The 20,648-nt window shown below is 40.7% G+C and overlaps 1 protein-coding gene across 1 annotated transcript in view; it reads right to left on the minus strand.

Moving 5' to 3' along the window:
* Positions 1 to 11,348: 11,348 nt before the first annotated feature.
* The window catches only part of LOC310995444 (leucine-rich repeat and fibronectin type III domain-containing protein 1-like protein), a gene marked incomplete at both ends in the record, with an annotated part of 72,968 nt that continues 63,668 nt past the window's right edge, over positions 11,349 to 20,648 (minus strand). Inside the window, 2 exons of the mRNA XM_083984510.1 lie at positions 11,349 to 11,401; positions 18,095 to 18,744. Of these exons, the coding sequence (XP_083840636.1) occupies positions 11,349 to 11,401; positions 18,095 to 18,744 (703 nt within the window). The remainder of the gene's footprint in view (positions 11,402 to 18,094; positions 18,745 to 20,648) is intronic.

The raw sequence follows: 20,648 nt of genomic DNA on the forward strand, positions 1-20,648 counted from the left end.
TTTTGGCACTCAACGCATGGGAACGAAAAACGAGAAATTACGTGGTTGGCACTCAATGAGTTAAAAAAAAAAACACGTCCAGTTCACACCGACCGTTAAGTGATGATCAGATCCAGTTCATTCTTAATGGTTTTGGGAGGCATCAAAATGCCACTTTTACTCTCTCTGTCTCTAGCTAAAACAATATGTGTTGTAAATACAACAATATGTAATGGGACTGCAGCTGTTAAACAAGTTTAAAGTCTTGTTCTAGTTAAGGTTCATTTGAATGTGTGCTCGATTGTGGGAAAACTGTAGGGGACATTTAACCCTTTGATGCACAACATGGGTCTAAAGTGACCCGAGTGAGTTTTTTTGTGCTATATCTTTGCGAAAAATGTATTTCATCATATAGAATTCCAGGTATTCCTCAATTAACTTGTTTTTGATCATAATACATCCTTATTTTATTTTTTACTTTTTCACTTTTTTAATAAAAACACATTTTGTATCACTACCCCTCTAATGCGCAACATGGGTCTAAAATGACCCACATTCATTTCCAATGTGATTTCATGCTGAGTGATAGTTTCTTTGCTGTAACTTTTGAAATCTATCTATTTTATGATTGAATGTTCCAAGTATTATTTAATATATTGTTTTTTATTAGTGGGGTAATTATTTCCATTTTTCATTTCTTACTTGTGAACAAAAATGAACAAAAATGTCTCAGTGAGTGGACCAGTTGAAAAAACAAGTATAGCAAGAATACTTTAATTTTAGCATTCCCTCACTATCTATACCAACAACAGACCATTGTTTCCTTGATTACAATAATGACTAGTCATTACTTGTCCTTTTTCCCCATTAATAGCTCTGTTGACATATTCTACTGTGGTCAACAGCTAGCCATAGTTTATTCTATCTGAGTAGGCTATTTCAATGTTATATCTTTGAAATCACTGCACAGTATTTATCATTTTCTTCAGTAAATATTCTTTTTTAAGCACATATAATCATATGTACTTGTTTTACAATTATTCCAATTTGCCTAAAGAAACATTTGATGACTCATTAAAGATAACTGTGCATAATTGATAAGGTTTTAGTTACCTTGAATAAGTAGCTACATTACTTGTCATAAAGGAAAATACCTTAATATTAGCAAGTAAGCTAACTGTTAACATGATGACATGTTCTAGCTGGTGACAACAATAGAATAATATTCTATTGTAGACACCAGCTAGAACATGTCAACAGCTACCTAGCTAGCTAGCTGGTGACATGTTCTACTGTAGTTAACTAATACAGTAGAATGTAGAAATGTCAACTGCTAGCTAGCTAACTGGTCCACTCTCTGAGACTTTTTGTCTATTTGTTCATAAAATAAGAAAGTAAAAATGGAAATAACACGCTGTACTAATTAAAAACAAGATATTCAAATGATACTTGGAGGATTCAATCATAAAATATATTGATTTTAAAAGATACCACAAAGAAACACTCACCCAGCATGAATTCACATGGAAAATGAATGTGGGTCATTTTAGACCCATGTTGCGCATTAGAGGGGGTGTGCATATGTTGTGCATCAAGAATTTACAGCCACCAGGTGGTGGCTTCAAAATGCAACATCTTTAACTACCTGTGTTTGTACTTTTCAGGATAATGACAGGACAGAATTGGTGTGGCCGCATTTTAGTCCATCTTTGTTTGAACACGACTCTTCAAAAAAGTCACAGCTCTAGCACTTATTGTCCTCCACATAAATGAGAAGAAATACACATAGTATTTGCCTGATACATAAAGCCACAGCAGCCAGCACCTGTTGACTTAGAACAAGCCGCATATTTAACATAGTCTATTGATCTCCTTATCTAACTGTCAAGAAAGTAGATAAGTGCATTTCCCGAAATATCAAAGTACTACTTCCTTTAAGTGTTTTCCATTCAGAGCCTTGAAGGTTCCAAAGGATCATACTGAGTGAAACTTTCAAGAGAATTTAATTAGTGCATAGCCTCCTATCACTTCCCGTATTTACTGTATAATGATTCAAGACATAATTCAGCCGAGATAATGAGCTCATAATGTACCTTGGTGACCACTGCACTTGAATGCAGAACGGGAGGAGGAAAGAGCAATGAACAGTGTCAGGGAGGAGTGAACAGCACGCATCATTCATTCATCATCATCATTAGGGTGTCCGGAGCATCCAGCAGGCTTCATTTAGTGTTATGACCATGAAAAAGAAAGGGGAATAACACCTGGATCTGTTACCGGGTCGGGTGACTGCCACCATTTTTCTTTTGAAACAGATGGATATCAACTTGAGGTATCTCCTCATGTAGTGAGGTGTCAGAAGTTTTACAGTGCAAAATGACTTTAACATTTCAAACTGGGTTTCTCCTTGACACAGATGTTTTTCCCCCACCTGTTCTCTCTCCCTGCAAAACAAAATATGTCATAATTTTGTCATGTTGAGTTAAATACTATAAATAGGTGCATTGTAAAATCCATTTATTCCATAGTACCACCCCACTTGGACTTATTCTCAAAAGATACAAATAACTACTAGAACCAGAGAATCAGTGACTAAAGCCTGATACACACGTAAAGATTTTCTAAATCTCAAAAGATTTTTTTTTTTAAATCTCTGAGAGACCCCACACATGAAGATAAAAAAATATTTGAACAGTTTTGATCGTATTGTGTGTGGTGTGCTCCAATATTCAGGGGCATTTCTAGATACTCTGTAGGCCCCAGGCAAGAGGTTACTTAGAGGGCCCCCAGCCCCAACCCGGACCACAAACATTAGGCTAACTGTTAATGAATCAAAAAATCCCAAACTATTGATGATTCAATTCTGCATACTATGCCAACTCAGTCTCATATAAAACGTACCTTGGCTACGTTGGTCCAAAGTGCAAAAACATAGAGGGTTTACAATAATGGCTCTTAAATCGTATGACGGTTACATTTTTTTTCGTATTTTTTTGCGTCCAAGTTATGTGAGTCTTTTTCCGGCCGTGATAACAAAAAACATAGCAAATATTTCTATAATTTTTAGTGGAAAAATCAATATTTTGAGGTAGTTTCTGCATAAAAATGCCCTTTGATTACATTTCTAGTGAGACATATATATTTTATTATCATAATAATTGCTCAGTTCGGAAGGGGGGAAAAAGGGGCCAAATTAGCCAGACTATCTTTATGTGTGTGGTAGGCTTAAAGGATAATTTTCGTTTTTTACAACCTGGACCTTATTTCTAGCATAAAATATGATCATTCTACTCACCCAGACAACTTTGGTGTCATTTGGAGTTGTTTTGAAGAAATTAGCCCCAGTGGAGCGGCGCGTACGTCCGTATAATGCGAGAGCACGGGGCACGCAATGCAGCCTCTAAATAACACATTATCCGCAGCAAAACTCGTTCATTTCGCCAATATTTTGTTATGATACACTAGTGTTATTCCCCTCCGAGCCCGTGGTGGCATGTTATCAAAATCTGGGGTCTCTAGGTTGACCTACTAACCTCTGATCTGGATGATGTCATCTCCGACCGCTGCCCGGCTCATTCTGATAATAATCATTCTGCTTCGGCATTCAGGTCCATTTTTAGCGCAAAGTAGCCGGAGCTTTAGTGAGTTCAGGCTGAGGAGAGGAAGCCTGTGGAAGCTTAACTTCATCCAGCTGCTCATTTTGTTCTGACAAGTCAGAAACACGCAGAAACGAACCGTAGCATTAGCCGTAGCAAGTTAGCCGCGCCGGGCAGCGGTCGGAGATGACATCATCCAGATAAGAGGTTAGTAGGTCAACCTACAGGCGCAGCATGTTGATGACATGCCACCACGGGCTCGGAGGGGAATAGCACTAGTGTATCATAACAAAATATTGGCGAAATGAGCGAGTTTTGCGGCGGATAATGTGTTATTTAGAGGCTGCATTGCGTGCCCCGTGTTCTCGCATTATACGGATATACGCGCCGCTCCACTGGGGCTAATTTCTTCAAAACAACTCCAAATGACACCAAAGTTGTCTGGGTGAGTAAAATGATCATATTTTATGCTAGAAATAAGGTCCAGGTTGTAAAAAACGAAAATTATCCTTTAAGGTAAATGATGGAATGGACTCAAGTATTTGACCCTTGAACAACAAGATTTCATGATGCTGTGTCGTTTGCAGGGAGATTTCTGTCATGTGGAACTTTTACACAATGCTTTTAGTTTGCATATTTGTCTTAAGTGCAGTGCCTGTTCAACACATGCTTGTTATCTAATTTATCATCATTGGCACCAGATGATCATCAAGTAATTTCCACATCACTTATCTGGTGGTAGTGTTGGTGGTGGTGGTAATGGTGATAATAGGCATAATATAACAGTCTTTACCTGATCAGAATATATAGCACCATGAACGCTAGCTTGCTGTGACACACATACTCATTTTATATCATTAGATCATATAAAGCACACACACCACCACCACTCTACATGAGGATTATAATGTTCATGTTTTATTGAATCTCTTTGAAACAGGTGTTGGTTTATTTTAATGGTTCTTTTAGAGAGTGTAATTTGTGGAACTGTTGAACCGTGCGGGGTTATACTGTGAGGTGTTTTTTTCAAAATTTGTCAACTTTAATTTGTATACTAAAATGGGATTGACACAATATTAGGAACAAATGCATTTTTGCATTAGTAAGGCAAACATTTGAGGTGATTTACCGACTGGCTCTACAAACTGTAATGCTAGTTTAAGCCACTTTGTCACTCATACATGGCTGTTAAATGAAACAGAAAACACACAGGGACTGAACAACAGTGTTACATGACACATGGTGTAACGTTATGTTCCCATAGCAGTGGTGGTGCATAAATTAGTTGTTCTGCTTGTTAATGATTCTAATATATCATGCTTAGGGGGAATGAAAAGTAAACAAAACGGCACTGTCACTGCTCTTAAATAAAATACCCCAGAGTGCTTTTGCTTCAAGTGACTGTGGATAGCTGTTGTGCTGCTTCAATAAGCCATTTCCAATTTGCAGAGCTTGAGTCCCTGTCTAAAATATTCCCACACTTTATATGATCACGTCCATGTTTTTCAAGCTGCAACTTGTTTTCAAGGAAATCCATTCTTTCACCCTGCCATTTTTAGATCAATGTGCCGCTCCAGCCCTTAAGCAATTGGCTGTTTCATGTCTGTCTCTATATTTGTGAGAACCACTCTAACAAACTTCACACTCAATACTGCACTTTCTAAAGAAGCTACACATATGAAGGTGAAGTTGTTTGGACAAGCAGACGCTGTGAAAATCATAGAACAGAGGAAGCACATGGAATAAATGGAAAAGATGGCTCTAATAATCACAAACGACACCAGAGGGAGTAAATGTTTGGGTTAACGGCTTCTGGTATCTGACATCTGCAATACTCCTACTAGGGTTTGTGTAGGGTGCATGTGTGCCTTTTTTCATATATTTGCTGTTGGTTCAGGCTTAGAACTAGAGTCAGTTCAGGTCAGGGTTAGGCAGTAGTTAGGGAACACATTATCTCCAGAATTGGTCCTCCTCACACAGATAGAGGTAGACGGATGTGTGTTTCTGTGTCTGTGTGCATTTTCTCTCCCTCACACACTAACACAAGTTACACAGTCATAGGTCTTTGTACTACCAGCCTCTATTGCCATTGTGTCTGTGTGCAGGAACAAAAAGACTGACAGAGTGTTGCTATTATTACTGAAAGAACAATGAAAATGTTTGTGCAAGTTTGAGAATTGAAATGCAAATTAAAACTGGAGACAGCTGTCATTACTGGTACTCCCTGCAACACTGTAGTTATCTTGTAGCCATAACTTAGTAGAGAAAATAACATCTTTGCATTGCACTGTCTAGTCAAAACACAGCATAAATTGCTATGTTGTATCACTGTATCCGTCCTTTGCATTTTAGATTTCCTAATGGCGTGTTACACATTAAAGTATAGCAACAAGACCACCCCATGCTCTTATTTTGTAGTTATAGATGCAAGCCATAGGAGGTCATGTAAACCCACCAAACAGACCTATTATGAGTATCATCATCCAATCTTCTTATCTTGTCTTTTACCGATCTATTTTACACCCCTCTGTACTTTCTCAATCCAACAAAAATGATTATATAAGTAAAAAACAGCATAGTATTTCCGAGCAGTTTGTGTGGGGGTGTGCATCAATTGGTGTTATCATTGGTGGAAGTGAGAGTAAGTTAACTTTTGTCACATTGGAAATTCAAAATGACATTGCAAAGTAGGGGATGAATCATCAACCAGGTTACACTGTGTCCATTCACATTGAGCAGAGAGCACTGGAGCTGCGATTCGATCTGGACAGTGTATGGGCATCAGGTACAAAACATAGCAGGAGATGGTTCAAACGTGTGAATGGTCTTACATTTAGAAGAGACTGTTTCATTTAATGTGTGGAACTGAGGCATGCAACCATTCAGGACTGAGCTGTGTTGCTTTTTCATTTACACTCACTTCCCTATACTTTTTATTTGGACTAGATATCAGCGATTCTCCATGCATAGGGGAGCTAGACTTCTGAAATTTGAATACTTAACAGAATGTGCTATTGATTACTTCTAATAAAAGTATAATTTATTTTTCAGTGTCTGCCTATGACTAAATAGATACTGCTGACCTCCGCTTGTATGGACAGAGTCCATCCCTGAGGCTGTGGTGTTAGCTCATAACCATATCCTCTGCTAGCATATTAAATTCACCAGTATTTGATCACCGCCTCAGGCAGGCTGGGAAAGAGGGTGAAAAAAAAGACATTTGATAGACAGTGAGGAACGAAAGGAAGAACAGGACAGAGAAGAGGAGTGACTCACATGCTAAAAGGGCCGGCTAGAAACAAGGGGGGGGGGGGGGGTACATTTCCTGTTGCCTGTTGTGATATTGTCAGTGGAGAGTGGTAACGAAGCAGATCGTTTAGCTCTCTAATTGTCTATCTTACAGCAATTAGGTGGGTCTCGTTAAAGTGCTCTTATTAAGCCACACACCACTCGCGGCAGGAGGGGACACTCAGAGTGTAAAGTGTGTCTTAAACTATTGGGCAGGACCTGAAATTGGTTGATGTCCAAGGTGACTGCCAGTGTGTTGCCATATGTCACACTAATTAATGAGCCCGGGTCTTTGGGTGAGAGAACTTCTTATTTAGGCTGCTTCTTTGGTTAGGCTAATTGGTAAATCAGTGGATTACTCACCTGTTAAAGTGGGCCTGGAGAGGTGAGAGAAGAGCTGGTAAAGGTCATCAAGGTCCTTACTGGCCTCTTCCAGTGGAAAGCAATAGGTAATAGACCAGAGCAGAACAGTACACAGGCTAGACCAATAGGTTACAGGCCTGTCTAGTCAAGTCCAGTTTAGTTTGCATGAGACTAAACAAAGCAGCACAGTAATCCATCTCCTGGGCCCCCAGGCTGGTTCAGTTCTGTGCAGGTCAAACCAGTTCAGCTCAGGTTTCCTTATAAGTGGGAGATAACAGTGTCCAGTCAAACTTGACATCCAGCACCAGTTCAGTCCAGTAAGGGTCAGCTGAGCTTAGTTCAGCAGAGTTGCATTGTTCCACGTGGATTAATAAAGTGAGGCCACTTAGAGGCAGCTGTGTCAAGAGTCCCTTGTGTTTAGTTGTAGCAACAGTGAGCCATAATTGTTTAACATCTGTTCATATCCAAACCATCCAGACACTTCCCTTTGTGATTGCTATTTCCTTTCTGGTTGTGCAGTCTACCATATTGTATATCCAGGTTGAGTGTGATTATCTATGCATCTTTTTTCTTCTTCTTTTTTTCCCCACTGGTTAGCCGCACATTTTTTTTTTTTTTTTACCATCCACTCAGTATTTGTCCATACATGTTGATGCAGGTGGTGAGTTCATTCATATTCCCTTTTTTTTCTTGAGACATACGGGTATCCAAATGCCTATTCATGTTGTTATGCCCACTGTATCCATTTCCACACTGATCCAAATGCTTCAAAGTGGAAAATCCTGCATTTAACGAGTGCTTCTCCATTAACAGAGATAAACACTGACAGCTGGATCCTGCAGCAACTGGCCAATCGGCAGTCGAGCAGAAACTGGGCCTTGACACAGTCGGTTGTCCAATCCAGACATGAGATCCAGGATAAGTAGTTGAAAGAAAACCAGACAGTACAGGTCTATAACCCCATGATGTCCATGAAAGAAAAAAAAAATGGGTACAATAAACAGGAGATACGAGGAGAGGAGCTATAGGGCCTTACAGGGCGTTTTTCTTTTTTTTTTTTCTTCTTCTTCTTCTTCTTCTTCTTCTTCAGAGTTTTCACCAGCTTGTCCCTGGTGGTGACGTTCAGTCTCCATACCTGCCACTCAGAACAACATCATCATCAGGGCTCTAGAAAACAGGAAAACAAGAACATGTCGGTCTGAAAATAGAACACTATACTGTATCAGGCTAGAAGGAAAAGGACAGTAAGGGCAAGGGCAACAAGGAAATCATGCTCTAAAAGGGACTATTTAGAACAGGGTGGTTAAAAAGGAAAAGGAATCTGGGATCTGGAACATCTGGTCTTGAAAAAAGCAAAGAAAACCAAGCTTCTGTCAGCTAAATACTGAGCAGCAGAGGTTTGAAAGACACAATGTAGCACCTGTGAGATCTGGAGAACACCTGTTATTCCAGTGCCAGTACCAGTATTAAGAATAGAAAGGCTTTAAACGTGTTGGGAAGGCATGATAAACATTTTAGAGGCTTTAACTTCTGTTGTTTTGTGTCTTGCACTGCACCAGACTTGATCCTCCCCACAGGCTTGATTTCTAAAATTCTCTGAGGGGATTGTTTCATTTGTTTTCATGAATTTTTCTTTGACTAAAAAAAAAAAAAAGTTTAAGAGAGGCTTGTATTCACAGAGAAAAGTTTAGTATTTTTTTTGTAACAGCATTATGTCTTGAGGGAAAACAGAACAAAATTAAAGAAGTAGGACGTTTAAGTTCAAATGTCACATTTTTTCTCCTAGCTTTGTGATAACATCAGACTTGTCTTGGAGCAAAACAAATGAAGAAGAGGCAGCTTGTTTAGTCAGAATTCTCTCTTTTTCATTTTTTTATTTATTAAAAAGACACAATGAGATGACTAGTTTCATATCTAAATGCCACTGAAAGCATCGTTTTATACAGTTTCCTTTTCACATGGTAGCAAAAATATTCTCCAATATAATTCCTTTTTTATATATCTTATTTGTTTGTTTTTCTTTGTGCAAGCTGTTTGAAAGCCTAGTCAGGAGATGCAACAAATGGCTGCATAAGCTATGTCTGCTGACGGGTGGAAGCAAAGACGTGCGATAGTGTAAAGAGTGATGAGCTGTACTTGCTGTGGCAGTATATTGGTGCACATGTTATTTGTAATGTCTACGTTTGTCAGGGGGGCATTTCTTAACTGTACTTGTCAGAAGGAATATTTCTTAACTGCATTTATGTACAGCCAGTGCTCATTGTGTCAGTTGAAGAATGAAGCACAGTCTTCCTAATGCCTTGGCCTGTATTCATCCATCACAACTGCTGCACATATCCACTGTCTGTCTCCTCCATCATCCCTTACTCCTCTCCTCCATCACTCTTTGTACCATGCAGATGGATGAAGGAGATGGTTGGGGGGGGGCTGTGTGGGGAGGACAGAGAAGACGGTGGTGTGCAGTGTGAGTGTTGAGGAGATGGATAGAAAGGGTGTGAGAAATAAAAGAAATGCACAAGGCAATTGAAAACAGACAGGGAAAGAAAGGAAGGAAGGAAGGAGAGTAAATAGAGGATAGATATTTTTGCAAACAGCTTTACAGAAAAGGGAGGGTAGAGAAAAAACAAACAGACTACAAATGAGAAATGCAAAGTCAGGAAATCAATTAAGCATCAGTTCACTCACATTTCAAAAAAGTCACCTTTTCTAGCGGTGTTTTCTTAATTGTATTAATTCAACAGTTCCCAAAGGAACTGTCTCCAGCAGGCAGTAATTCTAATTTTACCTAACCAACTATCCTGAATTTAGACATAACGCTAACTGTAAAGTTCTGCCAGTAAATCCTCTTGTATAATATGTTGAAACTTGAGATAGCTGTTTAAATAATTTTTGAAGTAAAATGTAAATCGACTAATTAAATGTGACTACTTTTCTATAGGCGCGTTTCCATTGCAGGAACTTCGGGGTAATTTTACGGGGCCAGCCCGGTTGGTGCGTGTTTCCACTGCAGGAACTTCCCCCACAGGGCCATTTACAGGAACTTTTACGGGGGTCAACGGAGTACCTACTCCAGGGTAGGTACTCCGTTCGGCCCTGAAAACCTCCTGGGTGGGGCTCGAGGTTAACCCGGCACTGATTGGCTAAAGCTAGAGCAGGCTCTGACGCTACCAGAAAGCACCAAAACAACCGGCATTTTTAAAAGGGGGAGCAGAAGGGGAGCATTAGCCTAGCAGACACCGCTGTAAACAACAAAAAAACTGCAGGAAGATGTACACAAATGGACCGACGATGAGGTGCAGACATTGATTGTAGTCTATGGCACCGAGGAGATTCAGAGGGGGTTTGAGTCATCGCAGCGAAATGAAAATATCAGCGCACCTCGACACACTGGGGATCCATCACGCCGCAAAACAATGCCGTGAAAAGTAAAAAAATAAATAAAAAAAACTCAAGCAGGATTACAATCAACCGCCTTGTGCACAAACACACAAACCAGAAACGCGGCTACCGCCTCAGCTCCTTACATCCTTCTTCGTTGTTGTTATGATTTTTGTGCATGTGCTTGTGACCTGCCTGGGTGACGTCACGGTCGAAACTGTCGCACAGCGATTAAGCAGCGATCGAAACTCATGACGTCGCCGCGGGGTCCGACTCTGCAGTGGAGACACGACCACTGAGAGGGCCGAGTGAGAGGACGGTTCCTGTAGAAGTTCCTACCCCCTCCCTTTACCAGGAACTCCTGCAGTCGAATCACGGCTTATGCTGTTATATAGCACCTCACATGAACTTGTAATACTTCATAGTGTTACGGTCGGGTGGAGACAGGAATGTAAAAGATCAATACATGACAATATCAGCACTAGAGAAAAGCAACATAAGTTATGTTGTTGTTTGAGTGAACTGACTTGACCAGAAAAGAGGAAGAAGAAAGAGTTAGATGGCAACATACTAGACTGAGGGGTGAGGCAGCAGGAGGGGCAGACAGGTGACACGAGGTGAAAGAAAAGGAGAAACTGTAGGAGGACTATAGACAAAACAATCCAGGGGCTGCCCAAGTTTTTAGTGCCAGTCATTACTCTTTGTGTGTAGTGTTTCCGTAATCTCTGTGAGGCCAAGAGACCTTCAGATCTTAAAGTCTCTCCATTCGACATTACGAGGCCGCCTGTCGTCTGCTGCTGGAAGCGTCCCAAGAGAAAGATGGACAGATAAGACAGAGAGAGAGAGAGAGAGAGAGAGACACAGAGTCAGAAAAAAAGAGTGAGGAAGACATGGAGAGAAACAGAGAACAACAGTGACACAGATACAGCTAAACAGCAGAGCAAAAGAAAACGGGGGGAGAGAGGAAATAAAAAAAATGTCAGGACAGTCAGAAAACAGGCAAAGAAGAAAGATGTGTGAAAGAGCTTGAGAAACACAGCAGGGGTTAGGAGTAGAGCGAGTGATAAACAGAGAGAGAGAGAGAAGAATTCAGAGAGACAGACGGTGGTGAGGAATGAGGCTGGGCATATGGGATGACACTGAAAGGAGTGATGATAGATTAAAATAAACGGAGGACAGACAGGCTACAGGGTCATGGATGGGCCATGGGGAGAACACACACTTGTTCTACACACACAAATACACACACACACGCATCTTTGTGTTATCCTCAGCTATTTTCCTACATCCTGCCTAACCTTGTATATGAGTGTTTCCACTGGCTCAAGACAATTGAACCTTGTACAACAACAACAACACACACACAAAATACATGCACAGACCTGCAAGGATTTGGGATGGACCGTGACCTTACACAGACACACACACACACACACACACACACACACACACACACACACACACACACACACACACACACACACACACACACACACACACACACACACACACACACACACACACACACACACACACACACACACACAGTCACTTGTGAGGACAATGTATTGTCCGTCCATTAACCTAAATGTAAATCTTAACCCTTTAAAATGAATGGTGTAGCTCTTGGAAATGTTTTTCCTTCACCTGATACTTGACTGTAGAGATTTTTGTTCTCATAACATGATTAAAACATTACATATTCAGTGTCTGTCTAGCTGTTTAACACTAGCTTGACATAATCATGAAAATATTTGTGTCATACAACATAATTACTACTATACCTGATGGAATATTCCATTATTCGTATTCATAGTTAAGAGCTATCTCTGATACTAAATCTACATATAGCATCCTTGTCACAAACAAGCTTCAAGGTGGCACCCTGAGCGCAAAGATCTTCTTTTTTTTTTTGTAGTGAATATTTTCAGATTTTTCAGGTCAGTCTTAATAAAATACTTTTCCTAAATAAGGATTAGATGCATATTTGCTTTTCGTGACAAAAAATGTATCTGAATTGGCCAGATCAAGAACTTCACCCTAAAAAAAGGGTCCAACTTCAGAGGATATCCACTTCATTTGTATATTTAAGCAGCTGAACAACTGTTTTCTTTTCAGAGAAATATAGAGCTCTCATGTCTCATATTGGATTAGATAAATATAGCACCAGGAGTAACAATTACAGGAACTCTTTGATGCAAGTCTCACATTGACATGTCAGTTCAATGTTGGGGGAAAAAAATGAACCTATTCATTAATTGAGACAAATTGACAAAAAAACACAATACAGAAATGAATATTTATCAATGACATTTAACCTATCAAAAGAAGACAAATTCAAAAGTACGCATGGATGTAAAAAACAGTCTATTAAAAGCAAACAAACAAAAGGAAAACTATCACCCACAATGTGCCTGTGTTTTCATATTGGGTCACATTTTTGACAAGTGTGGGCCTTTAATGGGGTCTCTCTGTGTATCTGTCAGTTGCTCTGTTCCTCAGGCGCTCTGACTCACTGCAGTTCTCCCTCTGATCAGATCAATGTTGCCTTTCTCTGCAATGCAGCAACCAGTGAAACAGATCACATACACCACTACACCCTGAGAAACCCCAGCAGACTCTGTACAAACACGTGGGTATTATCCCTCATTGTAGGTTGCCCTCAAAGTGCCAGTGATCCTGGAATCAAAGTGAGGAAACCAACAAACACAAAGGCCAGCGTTCATTTCTGTCTTCCTGGGTCAGGTGTCAGAATGCGAAGCCACAATAATAGCTAGCTTTGTTTGTCTGTCTCGTCTCGGAAGCTCCTTTGACTGACACACTTCAGTCATGAAAGGCTGTAATGAGGATAGAGCTGTTAATTATGCCTTTAGGGGGACTCTTTGAGTTTGTGCATATGGTGACACCTCGGTGCTGCGACACAGTAATTTTCAAGCAAGTTCTGTCACAGTTAGATCCCTGTTATATCCTTAATGAACTCTCCACAGCCCCCTTTCTCTTGTACTACTCCAATTGGGCCATCATCCTCTCACAAAACTTGCTGAACTGCATCTACCCAAACCAGCCCTGACATTGCTTCTGAGGTGAGAAAACCAAGTAGAAAAAAGTTTATTTTAGCATAATGTCTTAAGGCAATTAATACCCAAGGTAGCACTTGGCGCAATCGGAAATATCTTGCAACTCTTCTTTTTGTATGCAATAATTAGAGAATGTAATAGGAGCAACGTTCAGCACATTTAATTGTGTTCTGAGTGTCAAAGTGGCTCCCTATTCATGGAGGTGAAAACTTTCCCTGAACTTAACTGGCCAAACCGCTGTGCTCTGCACAGACCTCTTGCTATCATCATGAAGCTCAATGACACCTCATTTCAACCCATTCACAGAGGCCAATTGAATGATACACCAGCCGCTGATAAAGTATTTCGGCTCAGCTGTTTAAGCCACTCATGTGAAATGGTGTCTCCATTTAGTCGTTCTAATGAACACACACACACACACCCCTCCCCATTTCCTGAGTGGATTAGTGTTAAAGGGGAAGTGCACTGAAGTGGGCTTAGCACAGGGAAAATCTACCCGGAAAGAAAATCTACATGCTCTTGCGGATTCCTATTATAGCACTATTGAGCATTTGGTACAATCTTTGTGAGCATGTGCATGTCACTTTCAAAGTTTCAACCAAGTGAACAGGGGGCTGACATAAAATAAGGAGGTTTTATCAGATTTCTTTTGCTCATGTCTGAATGTTGAGAAATAATTAAGATATACAGTAACTGCAGCATTGTGCTTCCACTGTCTGGATTTTTGCACAACTGGAATAGAAGACTAAAAGTAATAGTAGTGTAGTCAATCAAGAAAAATCTTCAAATTTCTCAAATTCTAAGATTTTTTGTAGAATTTTCCCTTGGTAAGGAAATTTTTACCTTGGTAAGATAAAGGTTATTCACAAAGTATCTTAAAGGATAATTACCGTTTTTTTTACAACCTGGACCTTATTTCTAGCATAAAATATGATCATTTACTCACCCAGATAACTTGGTGTCATTACAAGTCGTTCTGACAAAATTAGCTCCAGCCCAGAGCCGTGTATATCCGTATAATGCTATCGGGTCTATCGGGTACCGCAATGCAGCCTCTAAATAACACATTATCTGCCATGAAACTTGTTCATTCACCAATATTTTTGTTATGATACGCTAGTGCTATTCCCCTCTGAGTCCGGGGTGGCCTGTTATCAACATCAGGGGTCTGTAGGTTGACCTACTAATCTCTGACCTGATGATGTCATCTCCGACCGCCGCACGGTGTGGCTTGTTGCTATCGCTAATGCTATGGTTCGTTTCTGCGTGTTTCCGACTTGTCAGAACAAAATGAGCAGCTGGACGAAGTTCAGCTTCCACAGGCTTCCTCTCCGCAACCTGGACTTACTAAAGCTCGGGCTAGTTGCGCTAAAAATGGACCCGGATGCCAAAGTGGAATGATTATTATCAGAATGAGCCGGGCAGCGGTCAGAGATGACATCATCCAGGTCAGGTCATCATCCAGACACCGGATGTTGATAACAGGTCAACCCGGACTCAGAGGGGAATAGCACTAGTGTATCATAACAAAATATTGGTGAAATGAGTTTCGCGGCAAATAATGTGTTATTTAGAGGCTGCATTGTGCTGCCCCATGTACTCGCATTATACGGATATACGCGGCTCTCGGCTGGATCTAATTTCGTGGAACGACTTGTAATGACACCAAAGTTATCTGGGTGAGTAAATGATCATATTTTATGCTAGAAATAAGGTCCAGGTTGTAAAAAACGGTAATTATCCTTTAAGAGAGCTCCTAAGGTGAGAAACGTTTAAGAGGAGGGAGGAGGATTTTTAAGAGGCCTAAGAGTTTGTTAAGCAGAGAAGGAAATGGCAGAAAGACAGAGAGATCAAAGAAATATTCTCACTGAATGACAGCGATTGAATGAAACACTACATATGTGCTACACTGTGCAGGGATAATGTTTGTGGTTGACCTCCCACCGCGAAATACCGCAATAACAGCAGAAATGAAGGTAATCACACCATTATAATGTTTAACTGTAAAAATGCACGATGCAGCAGTGATGACTGTCAAGACCCTCTGTCTGCAAAGTGATCAATTACAGCGCTTTTTACAGCCTCCTACTGTAGCGCTGTCTGTTAATTTTCATGTCCACATGTTACTGGCTCACAAACAGACAACAATATATTAATTTGCTGTGTGATGTGTTCCAGTCTGACTCTTGGCTTTCGCTGTAACTCCGGAGCTGAATTTCCCTCTCAAATCGTTAGACAGTATGTGAAATGACCAGCATGGCGATTAAACATAAAATAAATATACTGTAATTACCGGCATGTGAACACATGTCTGTATGTTCCAACAATTTGCAGCTTTAAAAAAAAAAAATAATAATCTGACTGATTATTGAACTTTGTTAAGTTGTTCATCATGAGATAAAATTATTTTCACGATTACACCATGTCTTAATAACTACGTTCTGTGACCGGTGAATTTCACTGTTCCTTCATTGGAGTGCATTTGGGTTTTTTCCCCTCTTTTTTTCTAACAACCAATCAGAGCTTAAAAAAGAACAAGTCATCCCTAGCAACGGGGTCAACCACACCTCCCCACTAAGATTCACTGTCCCCTCCTTGCTCAGAGTTGCTCTCAGAAACTTCCTAAATCACTCTTAAGTTACACTTTCACTCCATGTTAGGAGCTCTCTCAGAATCTTTGTGAATACCGGCCCAGATCTGTTTGTCTGTTTCTTGCCAACTGCCCTCCGTTTGTCCATCAGCTATTTGCTACCAGTTACCATCAGGAACTCAAAATCCTTTACTCAAGCCCAAGAGGTTGATTTTTGAACAAAGAGAGGCAATCGAGCTACAGTGCATTGAAGCCTAACACTCAACAAACACTAATAATTTAGAAGCTGTGAATTCACCAGTTCTAATATTAAATTGAATTTTCACTGTGCTGTCATATACAATCACAGGAAAATCTTCAGAAATTTGGGTTTACCTGTTTGTTTTTTTCCACATATCTTAGAGGCAGGTTTTCATCACAAATCTTGGCTGCATTGTCCAAGTTTACCTAGTCTTCTTTTGCTATGAATTGTATTGGTATTTCCCTGGATTTCTTTTCCCTTTATATTTTATTGTTTTTTACAGTGTATTTTGACAATTATAATACTTTTAGAGAACTCTGTAAAGACCGCTGTATAAACTTTACTGCCCCTGGCTTGTGCTGACTGCTTGCACTGTTTACTGTCACTGGTACGCCTCTTTACGCCCAACATGCCGATTTCATCAGCTGAGCTGATTTTTCACCTCCACCACCACAGTCTTAAAGTCTTACAGTTTCTTCTTCTTAAATATACACATTAATAATAGTTGAGATTACATCAGTTGCCTTGTGCATTATGTATAGTATATTCCTTCTGAATTATGTGCATCTAGGGGATTCTGTTTTGTTACCCCTGTAGGGGTTGTATTACACTCCCACTGAATCTAAAGCAAATTGCTTAGATATACATAGAGAGCACCCCAGGGGGCAGAATCTTAGCTTTGAGTGTCTACTGCTGTATAAACACACACACACACACACACACACACACACACACACACACACACTGTAATGACGGTTTAACTTCTGTGTGCCTGGAAACTTTAAAGCAGTTTTGAGATGTATTGTTGCTAACTTGTCTAATTTTTTAAAGTCATCAAAGCACTTGAGGTGATGTGCTATGCATGTTGCTTTAAAAAACCTGTACAGAAGTTTTACAAGGACTTTAGGTCCATTTTAACATTTTACCTTTTAATGATGGCGATTTCTGTTGAATTTAAGCCAACCTTCCGTGGGATAGCCTTTGCTTTGCACCTAAAGCGATTTCCTTTGTCACTCCTTGTGTCACACCTAATGGACTTCAAGCTTTCTATGTATGTAATGTGTTTTGTGGCTGTCTAATGGAGGACACACAAGGTTCACTAATCAGAATAATGTTATCACTGGTGTGATAGGTAAATGGGCAGAAAAAAAAATAGAGCAAGATAAACTGTAATCTGATTTGTCTACAGTGACTGAAAAGGGAGTTAAGAACAAGACGCTACTTCAGCTCCATAGACAGAAAGTTTAACATGCACCTCACCCTTTGCCTCTTTTACAATCTTACCAGTCCACAAGGATGGCTTCTCTTATTCTTTCCCTCGTTCACACTCACTCAGTTTCTCACTGTTCCACACTCCGTTATTATCTCGCTCAATTTCACACCCTAAATTGCACATTGTCTATTTCTCATCCTCCGTCTCTTTCTCTGTGACTGTATTCTTTTGTTCTCTCCTGTTCTCCCTTGCTCCTTCTCTGTCATCTTCTCTCTGTCATTCGTTCCATCTCTCTCAAATGCTTCCCCTTTGCTGTGCTGCCTGCGTCCTCTACGTCTGTCTCTTTCCCCCTGTCTGTCCGTCTACTACCTGCCAGTTCCTTCGGGGAGGAGGGCTCTTTGGCGACAGATGGCGGTCTGCTTTTCATCTCAATGGCGACCCTGGAGGAGAAGCGGGCCTTGGTGGGCGAGAGCAACTCCTCATTGGCCATGGAGTCAGTCCTTGTCAGTATGCTCCGTCCGCTGCTCTCCTCCTCTACCAGTGCCACAGTGTCTCTCAGGGTGTTGCTAGGCGACATGGCCCTAGACGGTCCTAGCGCTTGGTCATCCTGGCTGTCAGTCATTTTTGAGGCAGAGCGAGGGAGGACTTGGACCTGTCCACCTCCTCCTTGTCCATTGCTCTGCGGTCTTGGCGCAGTCGCCACAATGGCGGCTTTTCCATGGCCTGACCCTTGGTGGATGTAAACCTTGTAACGTATCATTAAGATGATGATAAACACCAGCACGGAAGCAACAATAATCCCTCCGATTATGATGATCATAGTACCACCCAGGAAGTGGCTGTGTAGTTCTTCACACTGGCTGAACCCTGCTTCCGTGGTGAACGCCAGACAGCCCAAAGGTCGTGTTGCAGTCAGTGATGTGATGACATCATCAAACACAGCCAGGACACAAAGGTCGTAGTTACGTCCGGCGACGAGGTCCCGAACCAGGAAGTCATTGCTAGTGGATGGGATCATCCTGCCAAAACAAAAACAAATCATTGTTAGAACAACTTATTTTAGTTAATGCACATCAAGCAGAACAAAAATCAAGCCTTCATTTTATATGCTTTCAGTCACAAATAATTTTCAAGACGTTAAGGGTGATATCATTTAGAGCTTATAGTGATAATATTGACTCGAAACAGTTGGATCAACCAAATTGCAGTTATTTAAAAGGTATATATACACACACTTTGAGATACGCCAAGAGATCAAAGACATGATGTTAAAGTGGCCCTCAGTTAAATGCACCAGACAAGAATTAACCACCTTAAACTCGAGAAACATTTCAATTAACATTTAAGTGTAAAGTTCTTAACAGCTCTTTTAACGAATCACCTTCTAAACATGGATTGCTTCTACTCCTTTCTTATATTTACTTGTGTTTCCTGACTGATAAACAGATGTTTAAATGAGTAAAACACTTAATTAACAAGTTGCAGAAAATGGAAATGTTTTTTTTTTCAATGCACAAATCATTCATTCAAGTTGTCAGCTGAAAAAAGGATGACACAATATCTTGCAACATTTCCCCCATTCACATTACACTGTGGGCGCTCCTTCATCAAACAAATCCAAGTCAAATTACTTCCCTCCTTCTCCCGTTCTGTCCATCTCTTTGTTCATTCACCCCTGCACTGTACCAGTCCAGTATAAGCAATGAGGGAAATAAATCCTGATGATGTCTTATCATTGCATCTGTGTGTATTCCTTGTATTCTGTTTCATGCTATTACATGAAAGCTGCAGCGGTGACACATGCACTATCATTATATATTTCCATGCGGTGCTGCCTGTGGCACAACAGCCACCTCATCGTCCTTATTTCCCCAAAGAGCTGGAATTCATAAGCCTGTGATCTGACAAACACTTGCAGAGATCTATCCCCCACAGCTGCAGAAATCCTCATTCTCTGATTAAACACATTCCCGATTCTTCCCATTGTCATCTTCAATCTCGGTCTTTCCCAAGGTAAATACAATGGCTCTTGTTTTTCCTTGCTAGTATACTTTCCTGAGGGAAATTCAGGGGGGAAACAATCACCCTGGTAAACAGGAGTGACACTTTTTCTATGCTTACCTCAGTTCTTATTTCTCCCTCCTTGTTACACTGCTTTCTCTAGAGGTGTTCAGTAAAACTAGTGGAATTGTCAAACATCCATATGTCATTGCTACATTTTATCTAAATCATATATCCCTTCTGCTTCATTCACATTTTCCCAAATGTACTTTTCTCTGCCCCTGCCCATCTCTCCATAAATGCATTTCCACCTCTGCACAGAGTAAGACCGGCCTAGCGTCATAGTCAGAGTGAAAAAGAGCTGATGGGAGGCTAGTGTTTGTGTGTTTGTGTGTGTGTGTGAGAGCCAGTGGGCAGCAGGCTATCGGCTGGCTCAGTCTCAGTGCCAAGCTCATAGATGGCATTGAACCTCCACCAGGAAGAATTTCTTGGCAGATAACTCACACTGTCTTTGTGTGTGTGTGTGTGTGTGTATGTGTGACCTTGTGTGGTTGTGAAGTCTGGTGTGAGTGGATCCCTGGACTTAGTTCTTAATAGGAATTTAAACAGGGAAACTTAAACTGCCATAATGTCTTGCCGAAGGGTAACAGTAAGATTTTTGAGAGCAGCGCTGGGCTGGGACTCCTGTGAGCAATTTCAAAAGGGTGTACTGACTGGAAGGGGGGGGGGTAATAGAAAAAAATCACTTCTGTCCACCTTATTAAACTCCAAAAAACTACCGGCTGGGAGGTCTCCTAAATGTGTCTGAACAAAATAACACATGGCTGTTTGTCCCCCCCTCTCATCTTTGCAGGGAGACAAACTAAATCATAGTTTATTAGGGAGAAACTTCAGGGAAATCAATAAAAGTCCATGGCTGGCA

The sequence above is a fragment of the Trachurus trachurus genome (assembly GCF_905171665.1).
Source record: "Trachurus trachurus genome assembly, chromosome: 13".
In the NCBI taxonomy this organism is placed as follows: domain Eukaryota; kingdom Metazoa; phylum Chordata; class Actinopteri; order Carangiformes; family Carangidae; genus Trachurus; species Trachurus trachurus.